The sequence below is a fragment of the Pygoscelis adeliae genome, unplaced genomic scaffold, assembly GCF_000699105.1.
Source record: "Pygoscelis adeliae isolate BGI_AS28 unplaced genomic scaffold, ASM69910v1 Scaffold127, whole genome shotgun sequence".
Classification (NCBI taxonomy): domain Eukaryota; kingdom Metazoa; phylum Chordata; class Aves; order Sphenisciformes; family Spheniscidae; genus Pygoscelis; species Pygoscelis adeliae.
This window is the reverse complement of record NW_008825208.1, coordinates 5,697,001-5,720,426: the sequence shown is the minus strand read 5'-3', so window position 1 is coordinate 5,720,426 and position 23,426 is coordinate 5,697,001. Positions and strand designations below refer to the sequence as shown.

The window sequence follows — 23,426 nt, the reverse complement described above, 5'->3', positions numbered from 1 at the left end:
GGTCCATCTCTATCTCTACAGTGATCTAGGATATGACACTGCTATTGGCATTTGTAACTTCTGATCTGAGTTCAGATACCCTAAAACATAAAAAGAAATATTTGGAAGATTCCACTGGTGTTTGTATTTTAATCTCTGTATTCTTAATATGTACAGCTATCCCTGTCTTGCAGGCTACAGGAATGTAATATTATCAGGTACATAACTGGTCATGACCTATTCTTCTAGTGGAAAGCAAGACAAGCCCTTGAAGCTTGGGAAAGTGGATTTCTTTTGGAAGATCAATATTAAAACCATACAGTCCTACCATGCTTACAATTCAAACCCTGCATATTTTCTTTGCTGTCTACCTTGGAATTTTTTAAGAGTGAGGACACTAGGATTTATTTTCTTGCCTTTAAAATCTCCTTTAGAGTGCTTACGGGGACCATTTATATTAGATCAGGCGGCCAAACGCCTTGCTGAAATCTAAGAAGGCTGAAGCACCACAACATATCTAACTTTCCACATTGTATTACATCAATCATCTGTTTTTCACCTGAAGCTGTTGATACCATCTCTGCACGTAGCTCCATTCCTACAGGGTCTGCTGAGACACTCATCGATGTTTCTTTCACACAAGACACCAGTAAAACCTGGGAGGCACTTGCAGAAGAAACTGCCAACTCCATCTTCACAAATAGCCCTATTAAGACACGGGTTTGAAAGGCATTCATTGACCTCCGTTTCACAGTGAGCACCTGAGAAGAAAAGAACAAAGTCACAGCTCCGCTTTAAATTAACCTAAGAAAGAAGATTACTAACCCATCTCTGTTTTTTAAGGACTGTTGTCGATCTTCTGGCAAACACCAGAGTAGCCATGCAGGTTTTGGATTTACTCTATTAACTGAGGTTAAGTGGTCATAGAAGAATTACAGGAACCATCTTTGTGGTTGTAGAAATTAACACTCAGCAAACTGTGGGGAACTTAAACGAATACTGCCCATTATGCGAGTCATTTGGGCTGAATCAGGAAATCACCTGAGAAACTATTCTGAGCAACTAATGAAAAGCTGCTACAAAAGACAATTAGGTTAGGTGGAACCTTAACTCTAAGGAGAGACATGAAGGCCAGAAACACATGACTGATTTCTGGTGTGAAAGAGGCTTTATGTTACAAGCATCGAAGAATGAAGAAACTGCATGTGATTTTATAGTGGAGCTCTTTGGCAACGTGATAACCAACAGATATGCCTAGCTGTTACAGAAACCTGTGACAGCAGTAGGAAGCTGAGTATGGGGATGGGGGCTAATTTTAATATAGACCATCTTGTCTACTGTTATAATATTTTTCTTTTTAAAAAATAATTAAAAATAACTATTTGCACCCATGTGAATGTCCTTATTGTTTCCTCCAGTGAGTTCATGGCAAAATTAGGAACAGAAGACCAATCACTTAGTAAGTCCTTCTGAAGCCACACTTACACTACAGGGACTCGGAGAGATTACATGGACGTAGGGTATCTAGTACATCCATATCACCATATAATACATGTAATATATAGCAATGAGATTGAAATACTTTGGACAGGGTAGGAAGACATCTTTTTTGGTCAGAAAGAGTAAAGGCCGACTTAAACAGAAAAAAGTGTACCTGTGAATCCTTTTGCACAAGTGCAGCGGTAACCATTCTTGCCATCAACACAGTGGGCTCCATTCAAACACGGACTGGAGCTACATTCATTTATGTCTTCCTCACAGAAGAGACCTTCAAACAGCAAGGGTTACACGGCATGATCAAGACATATTCAAGGTCTGCATGCTGCAGTGACTTAATGTGGAAGGCAGAACAGCACCATACTGCTTGTGTAACAAAAGGCTACGGAGATCAGATGATGAAGTTCCATGTTTGACTGCACTACTGCAAACATCTACAGAGATCATCTGTGTTATTTAGATGCTGGGATGTGAAAGATGTGAAAGTCCATGGTTTGCCTTTGTAAAGTTTAAAAAATATCCAGCAAGTGTTGCTGTTAATAAATGTATAGCCATAAACATGAAAAATGAGGGACACCATTTCTGGTGGAAAACACCAAGCCATAAACATGAAAAATGAGGGAGACCATTTCTGGTGGAAAACACCAGGCCTTTTTTTTAATCACACAAAATTATCTCCTCAATAGTTAATTTCAATATTTAGAAATCAGGTGCTGTTTTGGCAAAGTACTCAAGCATGTCAGTTTCCCCACAGACTTCAGCACCTTCAACATGCATGCATATGAGAGTTAAAAAGACTGAGGAAAAAAGATAAGAAAAAGCCCACTCACTTACTCGTAAGACTGCAGTAAAGTAACTGCATAATTGCTTTGTCTAGTCAGGCCACATTCAGTCTCACAAGCATTTTCCCTGCGAGTATTTACTAATTCCCTAAACTTCATTCCTTTTTTTTTTCTTTCAGACCAGAAATGTCACACAACAGAAGCATACATGCACAAACATGCACACAGCCTGTCCCTGAATGCTCATCCTTTCATTTCAAAACTTACTCACATACAGTAGAACCTTACTCTAACCTGTAGATCAGATTGCGTTCCTGTTATAATTCCACGGATATGGAATTATATAGCCCTTGTCTTTTGTGTTATCTACTTGGCACAGAAACAATGCCTGTCTGAAGAAGAGCTATGAAGTGAAACAGATTACCTGAATAGCCTGGTTGACAATGGCAAACAAAGGTCCCAATGCCGTCTTTACACTTTCCATTGTTGTGACAAGGAGATGATTTACACTCATCAACTTCTGTTTCACATTTCAAGCCTAGAATGCAAAATAACAGACAAAATTTGAAGTTGTTCAGCAACATAGAAGTCATGACTTCTTAATACTTATGTATGCTAAATTTGTGATGGATATTCCAATTAGTTAGGCTATACTCTTGCACTGAAATGTTTTGCTCCTTTATGCTTGCTCATGTTAAGGGCATGGAGACATGTTAGCTCCTCCACCTGCTTCTCAATTTTTTACCTGTATATCCAAGTGGGCATATGCAAATATATCCACTTCCCAACTGTTTGCATGTCCCATTGTTGTGGCACGGTTCCAGGAAACACTCATGAAAGACCTGCCAGAGGTAAGAATGATACAATTACAGTAAAGGTGGAAATATAGGTGGAACAAAATATTCTAATTTTAAACTGCACACCCTATAGTCACTGTGGAAAGCTGGGGAAAAAAAAGTCACTGGCATTAACTTCTAGTTTTTCCTCTTTGCCTCCTCAGCACACCAACCATTCTTTTTTCTAGAGAAAAACACCAGGAATCTGAATTATTTTAAAATGACCTTCTACTCAGCAAAATATGATCATCGCAGTTATTCCCTTAGAACTTTCTTAACTATGATTCACAGGTGACATTTTATATTATGCTATCTTTTATATGAGAATTCTCCACTTTGCATCCTTTTACATTGGCTAATCACTTCGCTACTGGTCATCAGGTGAACTGGTGGGGAACTTCACTGTGTGGTGTTATTTTTTTCTAACGTAGCAAACCTGAATTCAGCAAAGCCCTTGAGTAAGTGCTCAGCTAAAACCATAGGAGATCAGTTTGTCACCTATCTATATGTTATATAATGGTTCAGGCCAAATTTATCATCAGTCAACTTCGCTCCTGTTCACACAATATCCTAACTTTAAATACAAACAAAGCAGTCTTGTCAGAGCTACAGACTCGGGGGGGGAGATGGTAGGGGTAAGGCGGCATCTCTAGCAAACATTGTCACTGGAGCAGTTTCTATCACATGAGGACTTGCCTGTATTTCAAAGGGGCTACTCACAGCAGAATGAGCTCTGCTTGCCTCCTCTCAAGTGTACCTATGTTGCAATAAGTAAAACAAAGATTTCACAACTGGGACTTAGATGCCTGGTAGCATTTTCTGGAATTCAGCATATGGAAGACATCAGATGACTGAGTGCAGTCAATCTACTTTTTATAGATTGGCTGAACCTTGTCCATGGAGTTTACATTTCTTTTCTAAGTGTGATAAATATTTCATAGATCAGGTGAAGGCTTCAAGTCCAGAATTTAAGACTGCCAATAGCTGATGCAGCCTCCTTTGTTCAGCAAAAGTTCTTCTACGATTACAAAGAGAGTTTGAGTGTACCCCTCATGACCATCACTGTCATCTCTTCAGGAAATATAGTCAGCATAACAATTACATTTAAAAAGACCTTAAAAAGGCCTTACTGCTGCATAAGGCACTCTTTCTTTCATTTGAGAGAACACTGGAAAATATATCTTGTCCTTGCCTGACTGCTGACTTTGTACTGTTTGCTGATATTTTCTGGAGAGGCTGGTACCATCATTACACTTTCCTCAGCTGCTGAAAAAGTAGAGCCAAAACCTAAAGAGGAAAGAAATGAAAGTGCTCTTAATAATACTCTATGGCAAGGTCCCTATTCCCTGAGGGCATAATAATTGCATGTTAGTAATGCATCTAAAGAGATGCTGAAAAGAGTGAATTTGTGCGAATAAAAAGCAAACTTCGCAGTAACCACATAGTATTTTATATATATTTTACACAAATACGTGTTTGTAAGCACACACATTTCTAAAACACATATATAAGTGCGTGCACATATAAAATATATTTTGTACTTACACACACCCACATACATGCATATAAATATTTGTATATATATCTGTATATACATAAAAAACTCTCTCTATAGTGTGTATATATAGTATACATATGCAATGTGTGTGTGTATATACACAGTCTGTGTATGTATACTGTCATTTAGCCTTGGTATGTATCACACAGTCACTCCTTCTACATAACACAGAGGCAACACCAGTAGGCAAAACCAGCTGTGAACTTCACTGGTTGAAATGGAAGGTCTGCATTTGTTATGAGAGTAAGTGGGATGTTTTCTGTTAAGACTACTGCTGGCCATCCTTTAGATGTTCCCTTTATTCACTTTCTCCAGCAGAGATAATTCGGCTTACTTGAACAATCTGTGATGGATCTGGCACCAATGACAGTTGTTGTTCCATAAAAGGGACAAGATAAGCAGTAGGACTTTCCCGGGTCTGGTTGATAGTAGTCTCTGGGACAAGGGTAGCAAGGTGTCAAACCTGTACGAGAGAACTCGCCTGCAAGACATGGTACTGCAAGAAAAATCGGACATATTTTTGAGTGATCACTTGCACCCCCACCCTACCTCCACCCACCTCTTTCTGGTCATTTTCTCTTCTCCCCTCACAGTCCCTTCTCAAACTTAAAGGAATAGGGCAAAACCTGCCAGGAATTCACAACTCTCGGAGATGCTTATTTAAATTGTGCTGTTAGGTGACATGTTGTTCTCAAAGGACTACAGAAATATCTGGGAAGTATTTCTATCTATTTCTTTTGCTGCTCTGGGGACAGCTTTCAAATGCAACTTCCTTTCCCTTTTATCTCTCACACCTGTTTTTTGTTTGTTTGTTTGTTTTTTCCTTCAAGAAGGAGTAAGGACAAAAGACAAGTCTATTTTGCACCATTAATTCCTGCAGACTATTTCCCCTGGGAATCTTTCTGGCAAAGCTTCCCAAAGACCGTTGAGGACAATTTCTTGAAAAACATTATGGAACAAACTGTGTTAAAATTCAGTATTTTTGTACAGAAGATGTGGAAGCTGTTCTGGAGATAATAGTGACAAACATCCTGTCATTCCCTTTCTCTTTCGTACGGAAGAAGGTTTTATTTTCATGTAAGAACCCATCAGATATCTCATTTTGTTCATCTTTAGATAAGAATCCATCTTGGAGATCAGAAGGAGGGCATTTGAAATAATCAGGGTACCAGGAAATCACCTATCATTTTGCTGGGAAATGCTGCTTGGTTCACACTTAACCTGAAGTGGAATTCAATCTCAGGCAGATGAATTGGATTACATTACCTGATGTTTAAACAACATTTAGAAATTTTTAGAATTTAGATTAAAAAATTTCATAGCTCCTTTTGTTACAAACCTCCACAAGCTGAGACATCCACTGCGCCTCTTTTTACCGTTGATGTATTTTCTGGGCAAGAGATGCAATTCCTGGATCCAAATGCTGGCTGATATGTGCCAAGTGGACATGTTTCACAGGTCTCAAGACCATTCGGTGAATATGTTCCCTGCTTGCACTGAGCTGTAAGGCAGAAGAATTCATAAATATTAAGCAATGTTCAACAGGAAACATGGCTCCTAACCTCTGAAAATAATGCTGAAATCACAATACATGTCACAGGGACTTTTACTTCTAGAGCTTACTCTACTCTGAAGGACTTCATGAGTACAAAGAGCGAAAAAAAAAAAAAAAGGAATTGTGGTAAGTTACTGATAGTTCATTTGTGAATTATTAACCAGTTAATTCTCTTCCAATCAGCTTCACAGATGACTTACTGCAATTCAGTTACTCATTTTTAATCAACAAAATTAATGATAAGACAATAAACAGGAAATAAGACAAGCAACTTCTTTTTCAGAACAAGTCACAAAGAGATAGTGGTGCTGAGGTGCTCAATGCCAGAGCACTGTAGTGTAGGATGCAGGCATTTCACTTTTGATCACGGTAGGATGGAGAGGGGCTGGCAAGGACAAGAATGCCATTATTTTAAATTATTAGTCCCCACAAAATGGGCTCACAATCTCACAGAATGAAGATAGAAATGAAATAAAGCTTCAAAAGCCAGCTCTTCCTAAAACATCTGCCCAGGCATCCTGCATGCCACAGCAGTGGTGAAAACCTGGATTTTTCTCTTTACATATGCGTCAAGGGGCAGTTAGGACTGCTCCTCATTTCACAGGATAACCTCATTCCAATACTACTGCAACGGGGACCAAAACAATGTCACCAGGCATTCAGAAGTGGCTGTCTAAAGAAGACCAAGTTCTCACCTTTGCATTCAGAGATGCTCCTAGAGTGTAGATACTCAGTATAGCTACCAGATGGACAACTTTTGCATTCCAGCTGCCCTTCCTCATCTTGGTAGGATCCAGTCCAGCAGCTTTCACAGGTATGATGCTCCAGGGAGTAATAGGTACCCAAAGGGCAGTTGACTGTAACGTTGGAAACATAAGGTTCCCCTCAGAATGCTCAATCATACATACTTGTCTTGCCTCTGGAGTTCCCATTTAGTCAAACCCTGTTTATGTGAAATGCGACTCTGTTCCTCAGTAAATGGCGTATCTCTCTGGAACACTGCAAAGATCTCACTACGCACAGGAAATTGAATCCAATTCCCTATCTTAGCTACACATCACCCACAAGACTAATAGGGTTAAAAGACTGCATACCAAGCACTGTTTTTCTGTGTATCACCAAGTGTGGATATGCCTGATTTCCCCATGGGAGTGGAATCCTGGGTACAAATGCATCCTTTTTCTGCAGGCCTTGGTTAGGAACATAAACATCCTCTGGAAGTCAAACTGCACAAAGCATTTTTGCAGTTTATTTTTCTGAGAGACCACAAGCACTGGACTGTGTCAAACCATAACCCTCTGCAAACATCCTCTAAAACCTTGCTTTCCAAAAGGATTCTAAATACATGTAAGGAGCAAGTCATCTGGCTTACCACACATTCTCCCCCTCAGCACAGAACCAGGCCTGCAGAAAAGAAAGGCCTTCTCAGTCTCCAGTGAGTTGCTGTCAGCTACAATGAGTTCGGATGCAAACTGGAAAGAATACATGGGTTCCTTATTGAGAGTCCTATTCAGCCTGTTCGTGATCGTCTCCAGAGTTTTAAGGAGCCGTCGCTGGTTTTCCAGTTCCAATGTATCATTCCTTTCATCAGGCAGTGGCACGCTAGCTGGGATATAAACAGAAAACACAAAAAGCACATAGATTTTACAGTCAGCACTTCCAGTGTACTCTGGAGTATATCAAGAGTGCAACGCTCAAGCTTGCCAGTGGAAAGCAGGCCATGTGCACAATGCTCTCTGTGAACATGAGGCTGTGATCTTTCCCTCAAGCAGAAAGTCTGTGATGAAATGGGGCTATGACTGTCTCCAGAAAACTGCCATCTGCATCTCCAGCAGGCTTTGTGAACTAAAGGCTAAGTTTTACTGAATGTATTACAAACATGTTTTTTAAAAAGAAGGAATAGGAGAAGGACGATATTTTGACTTCTCTCACCCGTGATGTTAAATATTAACTTGATTTTGTGGTCTGTCATTGGAACATTCAGCTTATGCCTTTTGACTCGAGCAGGTGCTGCCTTTACAGAGGTAGAGAGATGCTTGGATAAGTCTTCTTCTTGCACTGCTTCAACAAAATCATCATAGGAATAATCCAGCTGGTTTGCTGTCCCCCAGCCAGCAGGTCCTGTGAGGCATTAAGAAAGAACCAAAAGAGAAGCAACATCATGTGGAAAACAAGTGCCTGTACTTATTTCTAAAATACATTGCCCATACAATGGGGTGTGTTTGAAGCTCCAGATGATGTGCGCTGGCTTTGTCTCTGCACAAGTGCCTATTGTTCCAACATTCTGACTACAGAAAAAGGAAAAAACAGTTTCACTCTTAACTAGTATCCTAGAGATCCTGAATCTTGTGCAGTTAGCCAAAGCTTTAAAGAAATACTCTATAAAAGTTACAGGTTACAATTCTTTCTCTTCCCCTGTCTTGCACGGACCCTCACCTGCCAGCAACATCTTCTTAAACAGTTCCATTTTGCTCTCTCTTTCTGCTCAATTACAGACAGCATGGTCTATACCACATGTCTCCATTGCATCTTCTTCTCAAAACTCCTGAATAGTTCTACCATTGTCTGCCCTCTCAGAAAATGCTGGTAGCATTACCTTATGCGTTTATTCCCCCTAGACAGGCATTTCCTGTTACACACAGTGAGTCAAATCCACACGCTGTATAATGTCCTTCACCCATAACACACTTTCAATCAGAAACAATTAAACAATTGTTTCTGTACCTAACCTACCTTTTCATAATAACTAAATCTAGAGGTGCATGGTCTATTTCATTGATCTAGCTCTTCTTTTAAAGACATGAAGATATAAAAAAATTCTGCCAATTACCTAGATTATGTTAATTTACAGAGGAAACTAGGACAAGTTAACCCCCCACAGCTTTGCAGTTAATACTGTGTGAGTATTCCACAACTAATTTTCTAAACTGCTGCCTCTTACGACCTGGGGAGAGTTCTCCTCTCCTGCCTCCCCAGTGTAAAATCATGAGAAACTCCAGAAAAATAGCAACAAGGTTATTCTGGTAAGAAGTTGACGTGAACCAGAAGAGAATAGGACCCTACATCCCATGTCCTCAACACTGTTTCCTCCAAGTGCCTTTACAAGTTAGCTCCAGCTGTCATCAATATTCATCCTTATCCTGACGACAACTGCAAAGTGAACACTCAGCTCCCCGCTGTCCCCCCACCCCCCGATTACAAACAAATGTGCTCTCAAACTCAGTGAAGCGTGTCTCAAAGGTGACAATAAGCAGGAAACTCTACCAAGTAACTCCACTATAAACCTGTAAAAGACCCACAGTCCTATGACAGAGTACATGTCCTAATGTTGATCTGCCAAAATGTCTCCTGGCTAAGATAGGTCATGTAAGTTATCTGGTTTTAGCCCTTCTCCTCTGAGCACCCCCATGGGACTCAGAAATGCCAAGAACAGCAGTACAACATGGACACTAACCTGTTCGAAAATGGACTGAAAATGACAACTTACTTGGCATAGAGCAAAATGGGAACACTCACTAGGACTGTCACAGCTTTCACTCTCATACAGCTACAGTCATCCTCCAAAATCCTTGCATACAGGAAATCATTTCGCAGCTAATGGGTAAACTTAAGCTTATATAGCTTTACACTGTGACTGTTCTGTGCTGATCTGAAGCAGCATCAAGGATGCTCCTCCTTTTCTTAACCATCTCCAGAACCATCTGTTGTACTTTTTCAGTATTTTGGTTTGAAACTGTATGTTTTTAAAAAGTTGCTTTCTTCCAGGCTAGCCAAGCAGGTTTGTAGGACTCTGTGTGTGTGTGTGCTTTTTTTCCCCCTCCCCATCATGAGGCATCTCAGTAAACTTTTCCTCTACACTATATAGGAAGCAGTATAGAAACCAGACAGCGAACAGTTCCATAATATTGTTATAAAACCTATTATGTAATTGCTTACTATCTTAAGAGGTCTATAGTTATTTTTAAAAAATACCTCACACAACACATTGTGTACTTCAGAACAAAAGGAATTATGCCGTGTTAAACCTGGATGGCTAAGAATCTATGCAATCAATAATTACCAATGGCAAATCCATTTTCGTAATCGTAATTATATTCCAAACAATGTTTCTGCGTCTGATCTTCCAATCTGCAGTCAATATCATCAACATCGTTACAGAATGATGGGACCTTCCAATATAAAGAAGAATAATATTAAAAAATAAAACCACATAGGCCCCTCTCCCGACTTACAAAAACTTCTAGTTGCAATGTAAAGCACTGGTCCTGCCAGTGACACTAGATTTCCGCTTCCATGGCTCTTATAACCCTGGCAAGGTCTACTGAAAAGAAGTATGTTCTATTGATACAGTTGGGAAATAAGAGGGCAACTTGTAGGCATACAAGTTCTTTGTTAGAGAAGATCTTTTTTATAAGAGAAGATGTCCATTCAGTTAGCCACTCTTGCATGTGAAATCCCAAAATACAGAAATAAGTTCAGGCTTCTTTCTCCCTGCTGAAGATGACAGCATAGCTCACATGTTTGAAAACATCTGTGGTTTTTTCAGCTACGTAACTTGTAATTCTGTCAGGCTGACAACAATGCTGTCACTTTGTTTCTAACTTTCAAACCTTATTTCTTCATATCCACATCTCCCTACCCATGGAAAGGGACTCATGCATTCCACCAAGAGACCTCAGAGGACAGGGGAAATCATCTGAGAAGGACAGAAACCACAGACCAGAAAACTCGACAGAAACCTTTCTGGTATTGTCGATTTCTTCTCTCCACAAAAGCAATGGAGATTAGGTAAGAATAGATGAATGCATGATTTTTGATAAAATCTGTATTTCTTGCTTTTTCCAGAAAGGTTTCAAGCAAGTTGGGCTTGAGGTCGTGTTTTGGAATTGCTTTGCTTTTTCCATGTCAATTTTCATTGGAGAGATGGCTCCTGCTGATTCCTCCCCCCTTTTCAGATCTCTGTTAGAATTTCAAATTCTTGGGAATAGGAATAGGCATATTCGAAACAGCCTTTTTGACTGTTTTCCCAGGTTGTTGCATTTTGATGTAATTGCTTGGGCAGGTCACTAAGCATTTTTTCCTTATTATCTTTTGCTTGCTGATGCTAACAGCCTAAGCACTGGAACCTGGTGGTAGCTGGCTCCTAGGGGAAAGGAACAGAAATAAAACCATCCAAGATTTCGCTACTGGAAGAGAACAAACCTGAAGCAAGGCAAGAAAGTAACAGATATTTAGGTGCAAATGTCAGAGACCGCCTTAAGTGTTATGTAAGTTCTCAGCCATTTGACAAGGGCTACTGACATGTATTCCAAAGTTGCAGGAGTTCGTCCATTAACTGTATGGGCTAATAATGCTTTTTAGTTAGTAGAGAAGCTTTTAGCATATGGGCCTTGTCCTGCAAAAAATCTGTAAATGCCCGGTGTTGTCTTTTGGCACAATGCTATCACACTAGGCCTGGACATCCACTCCTGAGACCACAACTCAAAGTCCTGCTGCTTCTGCTTGGCAGCTGAGGACAGACTCATGGGTTAAGAGGGGAGATAGTGATACTGAAGTGGAAAGCAAGAGACACGGCAGAGAAGGAACATGCTACCCCTTCAAATTCAGTGCCATGCAGTTCTTAATGATAAGAGTTAGAACTCAGAAAGTCAAGAAACCTGAGCAAATTATTTAAATCACTAGTACTGGATTTAAGTGCCTGGACTTAGGCACCAAACGTGGAATTTATCTATTTGTATACATGTATATTCATTTATATTGTATGGATATATACCTATACTATATAAAATACATGTATTTTATAATCACATCCAACTTTCAAAAACAACACTGAGGTTAGAGGACAATTGACTGGGGTTTTCAGAACTGCACAGGCTCTCTTTGGAAGCCTACTGAAAATCTATGAGTGTCAGGTCCCTAAGCTACTTGGATACTTCTATAAATTCTGTCCTATGTAACTCTGCATTGAAGACTGAACTGAATGACATTAAAATGCCAGTGAATCATCTTTATTTTTAAAGGAGACTTGTCATCTTTTGAAAAAGCACCAATTTCATTTACAGGTTTCTGTTGTATTTTTGTTGTATGAAATTAGCTGGGAAAAGTAACAACGCGGTATGTTTTTTAAAAAGTATGTAAAAGGAAGGAGTATTTACTAACCTACCATTTTACCAAGCACACTCTGGAATGCATCAGTAAAGCTATTGAGAAGATTGTTGTCATCACATCGTGTTGCTTTGTAGAGCATCTCAAAGGATTTGAACCCATGGTTTGCAAAACGATTTACTGAAAAATGTTGGAGAAATGAGTTTTTACTGGTCAGTGCAAGAGTTTCAGAGCTAAAAGCAAGATTATTCAGGCTAAAACTGGAATACACTAAGCTAAGAAGCATTGTCTTTAAATCAGCAACCTAAATTCCCAGTGCTGTATACATGAAAATGGATCACTCATACCTCAGCCAGTGAGTTGACTATGACCCTTTGGCAGGCATCAAATCTATTGGGAAAGCTAAAAGACTTTAAAAAAAGGTCTGTCATTTATTTATTTCAGCATTTTCTTAATGCAAGAAACCTGTGAGCTGTCAACTAAATTCCGTACTTACTTTTTACTGAGAGAGAAGCAATGAATATTAAGTCCTATTACTAATGCTGCTAGGCTAAATATGAAAAATTCTCATCCAGAATTTAAGCACATCAAAGTTCCTAAGTGTCCAAGTTACGAACTTTGAATTGATAGCTAGCTCTGAAACATAACTCTCATTTGCTCATAGCTGAAACACTGCTCTCGTTTGCTGAAACCAAGAAATCCACCCTGATGGAAGTGGATGCAACATGGTGCCAAGACTGGTTTCATATGTAGCCCTAATAGGTTTATTATTAGCGTGTCACCAAAGCTGGGAAATTCCACAGCTGAAGTTTTGCATGTGTCCATCTCAAAGAAATACATAAACACTTCTGATTTGGTGATAAGTAAATATGCAAGTACAACATGCACTGTGCATTTGGATCAGTAAGTTGCAAATGCTGTTGAAATTCCTATTGAAAAGACACTGTTAGTGTTTGTAAACAAACTGTTTCAAATACCAATTCAAAATAATGACAGACCTTGTCTACTTTGCCATCTTTGCTATTTAGTGATTCCCAGGATTCAAATTCTCTGCTATTTTTGTGTTTTAGACAGCTTCTGAAACAACACATTTAGGGAATTCCAGGCATTCTTTTACAATATTAGTAACAATTTGGAGGCAGAGGGCAGAGAAGATCTGTTCTCATTAAATAGAAGTCATAATTTCTAAAATATTTTCATTTACTTCCTCATTAAACATATTGTTTGATGAGTTGCAGATTCATTTTAGTAACAATGTGACTTACAAGAGCAGCCAGGCCATTCTGGAGAGTAAGGTGGCTTCCAGACACCATCCTCATATGCACAATAGTAGTTTTCACTTGATCCTTCTGAAAAGCTATAACCCTCTGCACAGTGCAATGTGCAATTAACTCCTGCTTCATCTGATGTGCATGTAAAATCACCATTCACAGGCTCAAAGGAGATTTCACAGGGAGAACCTATGAGAAATACAAGGATTTATGTATTGATGAATGTGGTGAAGTAAGTAAGCACACAGAAAAACAGCACTGATAGGATTTCCAAAAGTACCTAGTATCAACCTGATCCTGCCTCTGTTGCAGTCTGTGGAAGAATTATTTGTTACTTCCATAAAAGCAGGATCAAGCTACTGCTAAATTATTCTCAAACGCTGCCACTGGAATTTGGAATCCAGAAATGTGAAGACTTAAAAAAATTCGTGATACATATGAGAAATCAAAAAAACCTCAGAAATGCAAGACCCAAACCCTTCTGTACTGCTTCTGCAAAGGTGCATGCTCAAGCATGTACTTACTAAAACAGCACAAAACATTAATCTAAATTTTTACATGAACTTTCATACAATGAATTCTAGTAAACTATATTACATCTTGAATTCTGAAACTAAACATTATCCATTCTGCACTATTGCAACAACACATGGACTTGTCAGAATCATCTTAGGAGGGACTGACTGTAAAACCTCAGTTATGATTTATTTTACAGGCCAATTGTGAAGGAGATTGTGAATGTCTGAAAACATTATGTCACAAACACTGAACCACAAAAAGTCTGGCGTGGCATAGAACTTGAAATAATGCCAATTCTAAGCACTGTCTTGTTCTTGTTAAGATTTACAGCAAATCAGAAATTAGCACATCCATTTGCAACTTACCTTTTCTAAAAGCTATAACCAAAATTCCAGTCTGCATGATTTTAAATTCTCTCTTCATTAACAGATTTTTTTATACAGATGTCCAACTGAGACATAAGCACTAGAGAGCAGAGATGAAGTAGAATTTTCATCCTTAATACTTTATCTACCAAATTATTGTTTGGCCTTTAAAGAAGAAAGTGAACCGTGGGGAAAAGGTGTCTATGCAATAAACACAAATACATCAGTGTATCTATAGGTACAGACAGCTTCTAAAATCTAAAGAGTGTTCTAGTGTCTGCTACAGTATTTGTAGGTGATTACAGAAATATTTCCATCAAGTTTTCCTTTTTAACTGCAGATTTGAAGTAAGACTTCAGTAACACCTATTAATTCATTTCACATGGTATCTGTCACTAAGAAAAAAATGGATCCATTACTGTAAGTTTTACTGCTTAATGAATCACAATGTCAGTGCTTTTACACCTAATTTGAATTTATAGGACCAAATTCACTGCTGTGCTGCTTCAGTCTTAGACAATTTATTCGTTGGTACTAGCAAATAGCCTGACTGCCTTCAAGTTACTCCAATATAAAATGGGAATAACTAAAAGAAAAAGCGGAGACTAAATGAAAAAGTGGAGTAGCATTGCATCCTTTATGATATTCAGTTAAAGCAATGCCTTACACTCTTGACCAGAAGATTAAGACAACAAACCTTTGATGACAATGTGGATCTCACATGTCCTGTTATTGCCAGAGGGATCCATGGCTGTGTATTGAACTGTTGTCTCTCCTTTGGGAAAGAGATCTCCAGGTGCATGACTCCTAGTGACAGTCAGTGAAGCACCTAGAAGAGTTAAAAGAGAACCTAAATCATCAGTAAATAAAAGAGGGTTGCTCACACCCAACCTTGACAAATGGAGAAGGAAATGGCAGCACGTCTTTCAAATTATGTGTTCTTAAAAATAAATAAGTAAAAAACCCCTCAAAAAATCCTAAGCTCCAAGGGATCAAGGGTGAACAGGTTGGAGCTCCTTAGCCTTCCACTGCTGCATGCATGTTTTAGGGTGCACTATCTCACCTGAATTGTCTGAAAATTGTGGTTCTTCCCATGTCGCTGGGTACTCATTCTCTACTGCTTGCATGGGTGGTGGAGATCTGCATCTGTCAATTACAGGAGGTTCCGTATCTGCAGAATTTGAAGGGATGGCATGATATTAGCTTACTGAATTGCTGGCACACTCAAATGAAATCTATAATCAGAAGAGGTCAGGTAAACAGGAGTTTTAAGTTCACATCAGAAGATACAACAAAGTTAGGTGCACACTTGTAAGGTGCTGCAAGTGGTAGATGCTGAGGCAATGGACAAGACTAATTCATCCGCTGAACTCATGGTTTCTGCATTCTGTTTGCTTTCTACAGAGCAAACCTTGTTTAACAGGACTGCTGAATAACACAACTGTCTGACAGAAATACCTGAACAATGATTTGCATCAGCAATGTGCAAGAACCTTGGAAATTTTGTTGGAGTCTTTCAAGAAGGAAAAAAAAAGATATATATGATGAAGGCAGTAAGTGACAACACAATAAAGCATTTAATCTACCAGTGTGAGGAGAAATCTTAATATTCAGAATGAACAACAGAACAAAACACAACCCAAACTGATCATCTGGGAGCAATGACTGCACACTATGCACGCTGTGACCCAAGATCAGCAAAGCATTTACAGAGATGATACTACTCCTGGGCTTATACCTGCACACATAAAGGCCACAATGACTCACAGTCTCCTTCTGCACAAAATTAGAAGGTTTCAACCATGACAGACTCCTCCCCACTGATTTTTATCAGCACTTACCAATAACCTTGACACTGAATGTACAGCTTGCCTCATTGCCTGACTTATCAGCCGCTGTGTAAGTAATGGCAACTTCACCAATTGGGAGAAGAAATGGTGGTACAAAAGCTGGGGTAACGTGAACTGAGACCTGTTATAGGAAAACACTTGTTATTTAAAAAACAAAGCTGGTTAGTAATCACAACACTCGTGTTTCAAGAAATGACCACAAAATAGTATCCTTCAATGTCAAGCCTACTCATTCTTAATGCAAATAGCCAAGTAATGAGGGCGGACTTTGCAACAGCATGCTCTGCTCCCCTTCTCAAGACTGCCTTCTTTGTAGCAACAGGGATTTACTCAGTCAGGATTCGGACCCTGACCTGCTGCAATTTACAGCACTGTGCATTAAGAAAACTCAAGACTGACTCATTTGCCTCATTGCACTGAACACACACTGCACCAGCTCAGAACCTGCTTTGTCTGCAGTTCAGCTCTCCAGCTGCAAGGGCAGCAGACCTGGGACATGAGTGGAGCAGACAGTTGTGGGCTATAAATACTTATATCCAGCTTTATTCTACATATGTTTATGAGTCAATAGCCCACAGATGCTTCGAAACATTCTGGCATAGCAAAGGAACGCTACCTTTGGAGTAAAAGACACTTACATGCTGTCTACGGCTCTTTCATATGGGTTAGAACCACCTTAAGGAACTTCTCTCTAAAATAACTGGTTTCATGTGAACAAAGCAGTTTGTCTGACAACCGTGGCTTTGTCAAACCAGCTACAACTAAGAGCAAAGGCACTTGGTTTCTACAGTTCAATGAATGACCCTGTGTCAGCAGAGCTACAGTATCTGATCATGGCTGTGTGACTTAAACCTCTTTTACTGGGATAGCTCACAGTTTCCAAGTGCAAAAAACTCCTGTGTTTGCAGCAAATTAAAAGCACACACAGAGTCACTGTTCCTCTGCTGACTCATGATAAACCATTCAGTTGCTGTATCTTGATTATGCCTGAGTCTGTAGAAAATGTTACTCTGTGAAACGGCTCTGGAGCAAGTTTTCCTTGCAACTCCATTTCCAGACCTCTGATACTCAATAGTAGCCAAAGGCCCACATCTGAACCTTGCATCATACAGGAAAATGAGATTTTTCTTTCTCACTTGGGAAGCTGAAATGAGTTTTTACTTATCACAGTATGTTCTTGTTAGCCTTTTAGATTAATGAACTGGTTTACTTCCTTCTGAGAAGAGTTTAATAAACTTCTTCACGTTCTAAGAGCTCATTTTTAAAGCAGCTGTCTTCATCTTATAAACAAGGGCACATTCTTGCTTTTGACCACATAAATTAACCATATGAGATTTTATGCACTTAAACACCATGCAGAGTGTGCTGCAACTTCATAATCCTAACCAAGACAGAAAATGCTGAATTCTCAAGATACAAACTTTTCAGCAGATTTTTCTTCTACTCCTGCTTATCAGAAGAAAGAAATTCTACTGGATCATAAAATTAATTTGAAATAGCTAGCTATAGAAAGACTGCCTCCAGTCAAATGTATAAATTTTAACTTGCCTCATCTCCAGAGTTATCCTCAGCTGTTGGTATCTGCCAGCTGATATTAGCAGAGTTATGATGTTCCAGAGTCTCAGCCTCAATATTTTCTGGACAGCGGATCTGAGGAGCTTCAATATCTGATCCAGAAAAAGACAAACTAGTTTTATATGTGGGATTATAGAAATAAAACCTCTCTAATGGTTAGACTGCAACTTGTTATAACCACTGTTTTTTGTGTTGCCTGGAATATAAATGCACATATTTTTGCAAACTTCCTGTCTCTGCCCCTTTTTAATTTTTGCCTACAGGCTCATACATAAACATTAAATTCTCCTGGGGAAGGGACTATTTTTTGCTGTATTTTTGTACATCACTGAGCACAATGAGATGCTGGTTTCTACATGCAACCATAAAACAAGGAATAAGTAAGACAGAATGATTTTGTTTCTCTTATTATTCATCCATTCATTACACACATATACTCATTAAGAAGGAATGGCTTCTCTATCCTCTCACTGCCTACACATGACACATACAGATGAAAACCCTTGATTCTGATAATCAGTGATTAAAAAAAAAAGTATTTGTGACATGATATTGGTACTACGAACAAGACAATAGTGACTCTCAAATTCCCTGGAGCATGGTGTAAAACCAACTTGAAAGAAACAATGGCAAGATCTCTGGCACCAGCTCCTGGAAATGTTCCTTAATAAACTCCTGCTATAAGGTATTAGGTAGGACAAATGGAGTCTTCTCGTGACCTATGTGACAATGCTGGATGGTTTCAAAGGACTGGTGGTACAATATGGGTAACAATCACCACCAACATTTAAGCCTCAAGTTTGTCTGACAAACTTAAAACTACTTCTTCATTTCCCTGGCACAGGGCCTCCCAAAACATTTGTGGTCAGGTTATTTTATTGCTGCAGTGCTGTTTGATAAATGGTCTCTAGACTCATGAGACAAGGACGCATTCAGCTCTGAACTCATCTATGCCCAGGAGGCTTTAAAACAACTCAAAACTCATATGACTTACATTTTTATTACTAAATAGTTCCAGTAAAGACATAACTCAGGCAATTAAACCTCTGTAATTAAGAGTGCAAAGCAATAAATACAAGTGATTTTGCCTTCCTCTGAACTCATTCTGATGAAAATTTTATTAGAAAGGCACTCTTTTAAATAACTACCAGTTATGGTTCACACTCCCCTGACCACAGCCTTCAGGCTGGGGCAAATTCCATTTAAAAGTGAAATTCTATAAAAAGACTAATAAATAAGTCAGAAAGAAAATGGCTATTTTGAACTGGCCAAATATGTTGGCAGCAAAATAGAGAGAGACAATAATAAGAATGAAAGCAACTGAAATGCAACTGCTCATTTTTACTACGGAAGAATAACCTTCAGAGTTTCTTGGTGCCTCTTATTTTAGGGTTTTATGCACTGGTAATATCTAAAAGCTTGAACCCAAGCCATGCTGCTTTATCTTGATCCAAACACTTCAGCTTCTGGCCTTGTGCTGGGATCCCACCAAATATTAAAAACTGTGGTTTGGCACAGGTTTACACAAAAGATTCAGAAAAACAATATGGTACATCACAGAGTGGGAAATAATATGTTTAAAGAGAGGAATAAAATCTTCCTGGCCATTACAGAGAAAAAAGTTCCCAATTCAGTTTCTGTAGTGACCTGGCATGATGACTGCCATAACTGTTTTCTGTACTGTTCTTTTCACCCAGTGGCTGGCGAGAGCCCCAGTTTGGGGTAGAAGCATTAGTTCTAGGAGCACAATAGTTCATCAAGAGGTAAACAGCATATTCCCAGACAAACTGCACTTTTGCTTGTATCCTTCTATAATCCAAAGCCAAACTCCTTCCAACTCAGTGTGCATGTGTGTAAGGGAATAAATAACCTAACATTTCCAGAAGAGGTGGGTAAACATGGCAGAACGATACTCGGATGCACATAACCATCTTCTGCCGATCTTTATACTCTGTGTACTTGTGTCAGCCAATCTTGGCCTTAAATCTTGTGCACTGTTGCTCAGGGCATGTCAACAGCCATAGTCTGTTCGAAGACAATGGAAATTAACCACCCCTCTATATTCTATCAGTCAGGGTTTACACAGCGTTTACATATTTGCTCCGACCACAGGGCTTACATAAATGTGTGCTAAACCAGTATTATTATCATTGTTTTACTATGAGTGTGGGTTCCACTTTGACCATCTTTCAGCTAAGAGCTTTCACTTCTACTTTGAAATTTCAAATTTACCTGCACATCAGGCCTTTTAGCAGGCAGCTTCCCAACAACAGACTTATGAGATGGATCCCAGGAGAGACAATTGATGATGAGCACTATAAGATGGCACTGAAGCAACCTCTGAACTCCATATTTTTATTACAAACTACAAGTAAATCTGGCAGCCAAGCTGTAACGGTGCAGGCAACACTTCTTACAGACTGTTTAAATCATGCTTTCCCCAGTTCAAACCTGTCCTCACTCAGTTATTTGCTGTGTGCTTCCCTTCAATCCTCCACACATGTGTACACAGAAATGATTTTGTGCTGGTCTCTACCTTTACACAGAGCCTCCTGGATGTTTGCACTCCATCTCCCAAATGAAATGCACCTTAGTTCTTCTTTAGCTCCAGACAAGATGAATCCTTGGGGACAACTCAGCTTGCACACAGTCCCAGAAACAGCAGGCTCCAGCCCACATCTGGGAGGAAGAACTGTTACACCTGCTGGTTTCTGGAGGATGGGGCAACGCATTTCTACAAGACACCAGTAAGACATGTCTTTTAACTGACATACACGAAGTATAGATTAAAAAAAATCTGCAAATAAAGTCACATGGCAACTCAGAGGGAACACAAAATACACAGACTTTTAAAGATACTCCATGTGCTATGAGTGCATCAAAACAGTAAGACCTGCTGAAGCTTTGTACTCCAGTGCTGACTGAAGTAAACAGCACCCAGAATATCAGGTCTTCTATTTTCTTGCTCATGCTTTTCACTGGGACAGAAACATGGTATTTTTCATGCAGCTCCACTATATCTTACTCTCTCTTTGTTGTATTTTTTTTTCTTTACAACTTCACCTTTCATGGTTGCTCTGTAGCTGCATTCCCTTGCCTTCTATGGAAACCAGACCTTCATAGCAGGAGAGAGGCAATATATCTGTTGCCTTCTACAGCTTTTACACTGTCTCTTGAAATAAGAATGAGAGAAGAAAAAGGACACCCTGCCATGAGCTCACTGTAGGTTAGGGACATGGCATGTGATTTTGCCTACTGCATTCTAAATGGAATGAAATTGGTCTTGGTCTTGACTGTGTTCAAACCCAGATGCAAAGACTTAGGGTGACCATAAGTGGCAGCTGACCTTCTGTGTAAAGTCAGGAAGGGCTGATGGTTGCTTAAAGGCTTAAAATTAAGTTTTGAGCTATTTTATTACTAGAATTCACTACAAATTCTAAAGACCATTTGCATCAAAGAGTAAACTTCCAAGAATCACAACATGCGTAAACAGGTTCAATTGTCACAAAAGCTTTGTTTCATTTTTGAGCTGTTGTTTTTACCATGTGAGGCAAGGAATGTTATTTTTACTTCAAATATGGAGGCATTACCAAACAGAGCAAAAAGGTGTATCCCATGAATGCAGTTCGTAGACTTTCAGTAGTGTTTCTTACAACAGAAAACAGACAAACACACAAGAAAAATGCTTCATTATTTATAGCCAAGGAGAAGACTTGTAACTCTTTAGCTAGCCAGTGAAGAAAACAGACAGGTCTTTACACAAAGGGCACACAAAGAACAACCCAACCCAGCTACAGAAGGAAAAGTTCTGTTCATCTCTTAGCAATGGTTTAATGACACAGAAGTGATTCACATTCAGAATGCTTCATATCCCTTTCCTCTCTCAAAATATGCAGCAAATAACTGAAAACTGTCTCTTCTGCATGAAACAACATTTAAGAGTCTAAGCGTTCTAAGTATTTCCTGCCCTTTAAACTCTCAATGCTGAAATCGTGTTTAAAGTCCAAGCAATTGACTGCACTTCATTTCAACAGGATGCAAAGATCACAAATGTTAACACATTTGTTCACTTCAGACAGGCACTGTTGGCTATGCAATGTAAAACAACTCCATCAGGAAAAAAACCTCAAACCCTAACTTTTGTTTGCTCACCACAGGAAAGTAACTGACAAATAGCAGAAAGATCAGAAATTTGAAAAAACAATGTTTGAAAAGACAAGCTAAAAACATTAAGTGTATAGTACTCAGAGAACAAGTAGATGAAAGGCTGTGAAAGGTGTAAGCCTGAAAATCAGAGAAACCTGCAGCTCTTCGGGAAGCAGTAAGAGCCCTCCTGGCTGAAACACTTCCAACTATACTAGCAAAATCCTAGTTGACCACAATCCTGAAACTTCTGACAAACATTCAGGATAACCTTTGGTATATCTAGCCCGAAGGAATCTCTTCTAAGTGGGACAGGTTTTTACCAGGAAAAAACCTGTAATAGTGTTGTTTGGCTTTTTTATCTGTGCTCAATTCCAGAATTTGATCAAGCTGACCCAGGAATTCTGGACTTCATGAGGAGCAGCGTGATATCCATGATATTAGTCATATGAATAGGGAATAATTAATAGAGAGGAAAAAAGTACTTCTAAGGAGAGACAGAATATGCTTTCATCTGCAATTGCCTGTTATGAACCACAACACTGTATTATAATTCTTAACATCAAGAGGAACTTCAATATTGCAGCAAAAGAAAAGATTACCAAGCAAATCCTGGCTCTTTCCTTCAACCCCTTTGCAAACACAATGTCTCAGGGAAAGAATTGGCCAGCTGCAATCAGAAGTGTGGAGTAGTATTCTTTCAACACTAGGTGGCATCAACACACTGGATGCCATCTGTATTTTTACCTTTCTCCACTAAACCTTGAACAAAGCAAGAACAGTATCTTGCAAAACTCATTAATTTTAACGTGCTGGATATTAATCTTTCGCCAGTGGGGAAGGAAACACAAGAACATGACTGTGAATTTTTTTTTTCAAATTGGACAAATGACAAAGCTTCCCTTTTCAGCAGATATTTTATTTGTAAGCCACCTATAATATATGTAACCTACTCAAAAGTAACTCATTCTAACAGCATCTTTCATGAAAAATATAAAAGTTTAAAACATATGTAATAGCCAAACTTGCATTAACTTCCAGTCTCTTGGAAAAAGATGCATATGACAACAGACCTCACAGAAGTGACTGTAAACAATCCAGGCTATGTTATGGTACAGTTGTCAGTTATGGTTACAGATGGCTGTAGTACAGTCTCAGTGAGCTAACTTTTAAATATGGTAAACTTTGCAGTGATGCACACTCAAACTGAAAAGCATTCAGAAAAAGAGCTAGAAGTGTACCCCAAGGTCCAAGAAATCTGTTTCAAGGTAAGAGACCGAACCCAGTTCCACTTCATTTTTCTAGCAGAAGGGTAGGAAATGAATAAATCATCAATTACAAATGCCTGATTACAGCAGGATTTCTGGTGTCTTTTATGTACCAGATGATAC

General features: G+C 39.1%; 1 protein-coding gene across 1 annotated transcript in view; it reads right to left on the bottom strand.

The window, feature by feature from the left end:
- The window catches only part of SVEP1 (sushi, von Willebrand factor type A, EGF and pentraxin domain containing 1), a 186,549-nt gene that overhangs the window by 58,934 nt on the left and 104,189 nt on the right, over nt 1-23,426 (bottom strand). Inside the window, exons 7-24 of the mRNA XM_009328996.1 lie at nt 20,429-20,626; nt 17,866-17,984; nt 16,309-16,438; nt 15,531-15,638; nt 15,165-15,296; nt 13,578-13,772; nt 12,371-12,492; nt 10,268-10,376; nt 8,140-8,328; nt 7,580-7,813; nt 6,903-7,064; nt 5,992-6,153; nt 4,987-5,148; nt 4,287-4,381; nt 3,004-3,100; nt 2,683-2,796; nt 1,634-1,747; nt 539-740 (exon numbers count right to left, since the gene is read on the bottom strand). Of these exons, the coding sequence (XP_009327271.1) occupies nt 539-740; nt 1,634-1,747; nt 2,683-2,796; nt 3,004-3,100; nt 4,287-4,381; nt 4,987-5,148; nt 5,992-6,153; nt 6,903-7,064; nt 7,580-7,813; nt 8,140-8,328; nt 10,268-10,376; nt 12,371-12,492; nt 13,578-13,772; nt 15,165-15,296; nt 15,531-15,638; nt 16,309-16,438; nt 17,866-17,984; nt 20,429-20,626 (2,644 nt within the window). The remainder of the gene's footprint in view (nt 1-538; nt 741-1,633; nt 1,748-2,682; nt 2,797-3,003; nt 3,101-4,286; nt 4,382-4,986; nt 5,149-5,991; nt 6,154-6,902; nt 7,065-7,579; nt 7,814-8,139; nt 8,329-10,267; nt 10,377-12,370; nt 12,493-13,577; nt 13,773-15,164; nt 15,297-15,530; nt 15,639-16,308; nt 16,439-17,865; nt 17,985-20,428; nt 20,627-23,426) is intronic.